Source organism: Cebus imitator, unplaced genomic scaffold (genome assembly GCF_001604975.1).
Source record: "Cebus imitator isolate Cc_AM_T3 unplaced genomic scaffold, Cebus_imitator-1.0 Scaffold83, whole genome shotgun sequence".
Taxonomy (NCBI): Eukaryota; Metazoa; Chordata; class Mammalia; order Primates; family Cebidae; genus Cebus; species Cebus imitator.
In genome coordinates this window covers 259578-262126 of record NW_016107398.1, presented here as the reverse complement: position 1 = coordinate 262126, position 2549 = coordinate 259578, and the positions used below count along the sequence as shown (strand labels likewise).

General features: G+C 45.4%; 1 protein-coding gene across 1 annotated transcript; it reads left to right on the top strand.

Annotated features, from left to right (window-relative positions):
* The first annotated feature begins 200 nt into the window (after positions 1–200).
* On the top strand, positions 201–1662 carry RNASE2 (ribonuclease A family member 2). Its single transcript, XM_017533839.2, has 2 exons — positions 201–768; positions 1002–1662. The coding sequence occupies exon 2, from the start codon at positions 1007–1009 to the stop codon at positions 1481–1483; it is 477 nt and encodes a 158-aa protein (XP_017389328.1). The 5' UTR covers positions 201–768; positions 1002–1006; the 3' UTR covers positions 1484–1662.
* Positions 1663–2549: the final 887 nt, after the last annotated feature.

The window sequence follows — 2549 nt, the reverse complement described above, 5'->3', positions numbered from 1 at the left end:
ACCAAATGTTCATTCATTCTCTTCCAGATTTTACAACCTTCCTCCGTGTGTTTTTAGGTTATGTAACTTTACACTAAGTGGAAGCAATAATCAGGGCAAGACTGAGAAAGTGGATCCAATGCAAGAGGAGTAAAGAAAATATCCCTCAAATATGTGGAGCAGATTGCTTTAATTATCTACAGATTCTTCTGCCCCAAGAAATTAATAGCTGAAGTTTCCAGCAAAGAGTGGTGAATGAGATAGAGAGCATTTGTGAGAGAGGGCAAAGATATTACTAAAAATGAAGGGGAAGCTGGGTTACTCCTGGGCTAACAGCCCTCTGTGGCTTTATTTGTTCTACCTACTATGCCTTCCTTCATATACTTTGTTCATTTAGTGGCCTGCCCAAAGGACAGTTACAAAATCTGTGGTCATTCTGCAGGCAGCATATAGTTTTCATCCAGAGTCCAGATTCAACTGGTAAAACTCTGTCTTACACAGGATGACTTGGAATTAGAGTCCTTATAGCAGAAAGAGCAACAGGGCTGTCGTTGGGTATCTGTTGCTCAGCCAAGTCATCAGGTAAAAAGGCTGATTGCACAGTAGACCATGTGCCAATCTGTGGGTTTCTGCATGGCCAAGAGTCAGACCCTCCCTCCTGGCTCTGCTGGCCCAACCCACCAAGAGCTGGTTTATTTAAACAGTTCCAGGTAGGGAAGACCAGCTGCCCCTGAACCTCAGAACGATCAGCTGGATCAGTTCTCATAGGAGCCGCAGTGCAGAGACTGGGTAAGTCAACATCTCCAGAGCTGGGACAGGAGGGGCAGCGATTGGTCAGCAACTGAGGGAGAGGTGAGCTGAAGTTAGTGCTTAGGAGATGTGGCACACTTTGGGGACAAGAAGAAAAAGGAAATGGAACCCCCACGTGGCAGCAGAGGGGCCTGTGGGGTGAGACACCACAGTGTGTCATAACCGAGACCAGATCAGGGAGTAGTTACTTCTCTTCTTTTCTTTTCTTACAGGAAATATGGTTCCAAAACTGTTCACTTCCAAAATTTGTCTGCTTCTTCTGTTGGGGCTTTTGGGTGTGGAGGGCTCACTCCATACCAGACCCCGGAATTTTTCCAGGGCGCAGTGGTTTCGCTTCCAGCACATCCAAACAACGCCCCTCCGCTGCAACTCTGCAATGCAGGCAATTAACAAGTATGGAACTCGATGCAAAAACCAAAATACTTTTCTTCATACAACTTTTGCTAATGTAGTTAATGTTTGTGGTAACGCAAATATGACCTGCCCTCGTAATGCATCTCTCAACAATTGTCATCACAGTGGAGTCCAGGTGCCTTTAACCTACTGTAACCTCACAGGTCCACCGACTACTTCAAACTGCGTGTATTCCTCAACTCAAGCAAACATGTTCTATGTAGTGGCATGTGACAACAGAGAACAACGGGACTCTCCACAGTATCCAGTGGTTCCGGTTCACCTGGATACCATCATCTAAGCTCCTGTATCAGTACTCCTCGTCATCGCTCATCTGCCAAGCTCCTCAGTCATAGCCAAGATCCCATCCCTCCATGTACCCTGGGTATCAGCTTCTATCCTCATCAGTCTCCATACCCCTTCAGGTTTCCTGAGCTGAAGTGCCTTGTGAACCTCGCAATAAACTGCTTTGGAAATTCATCTGGAAGTGTCGTGTGTCTACTTCAGCTGCTCTGCTGTCATTTACTGACAATCTAGAGATTTTTCCTTCCTCTAACCTGAGATTTATGGGAAATAGAGAGATTTCAGGATAAGAGACTTTTTTCTGTCATGAAGCAGCACGGACTTATCCCTCTCCCTGCTTTAGGCTGAAAAACTAAGGTCTCAACTGACATCTACCAACTGTCCAAGACTCTTGCCTTCACCAAACTTTAGTCATCTCCTCTGAGCCCTCTCCACAACTAGGTCATTCATTCCTAGTCCTTTCTTAAAGAGTCAGGTTTATATTTATTTTTATTTTTACCCATTTACTTTTTGAAACAGAGTCTTGCTTTGTCACCCAGGTTGGAGTGCAGTGGTGAAATCTCGGCTCACTACAACCTCTGACTCCTGGGTTCAAGCTATTCTCCTGCCTCAGCCTCCCGAGTAGCTGGGATTATAGGCATGCGCCACCACACCCGGCCAATTTTTGCAATTTAATAGAGACAGGGTTTTACCATATTGGCCAGGTTGGTCTCAAACTCCTGACCTCAGGTGATCTGCCTGGCTCAGCCTCCCAAAGTGCTAGGATTACAGGCATAAGCCACCAGTGCCCAAACAAAAGTCGGGTTTTAAAGAAGTCCTCCTAACTTGGTTTATCATGAATCTCTCACCCTCAATATCTGACCAAATTCCTTAATTCCCCCATCATCCTCCATGTGATACTTTATTCCTGGACTGCCTTCAAAAAAAAAAAATATCCAATTGAGTCAACTTAGCATTGGTTCCCTGGCCTTGATATCTCCTCTACGTAATTTTCCATCCACTGACCCCTGCCCCTACACCCACCTATAACTTGTGTACAGATCTCCACTTGTTTTAGTTGTATT

Bases quoted from the DNA above. Each gene is read 5' to 3' on its own strand.
- RNASE2 (XM_017533839.2), top strand. From the start codon at position 1,007: ATGGTTCCAAAACTGTTCACTTCCAAAATTTGTCTGCTTCTTCTGTTG.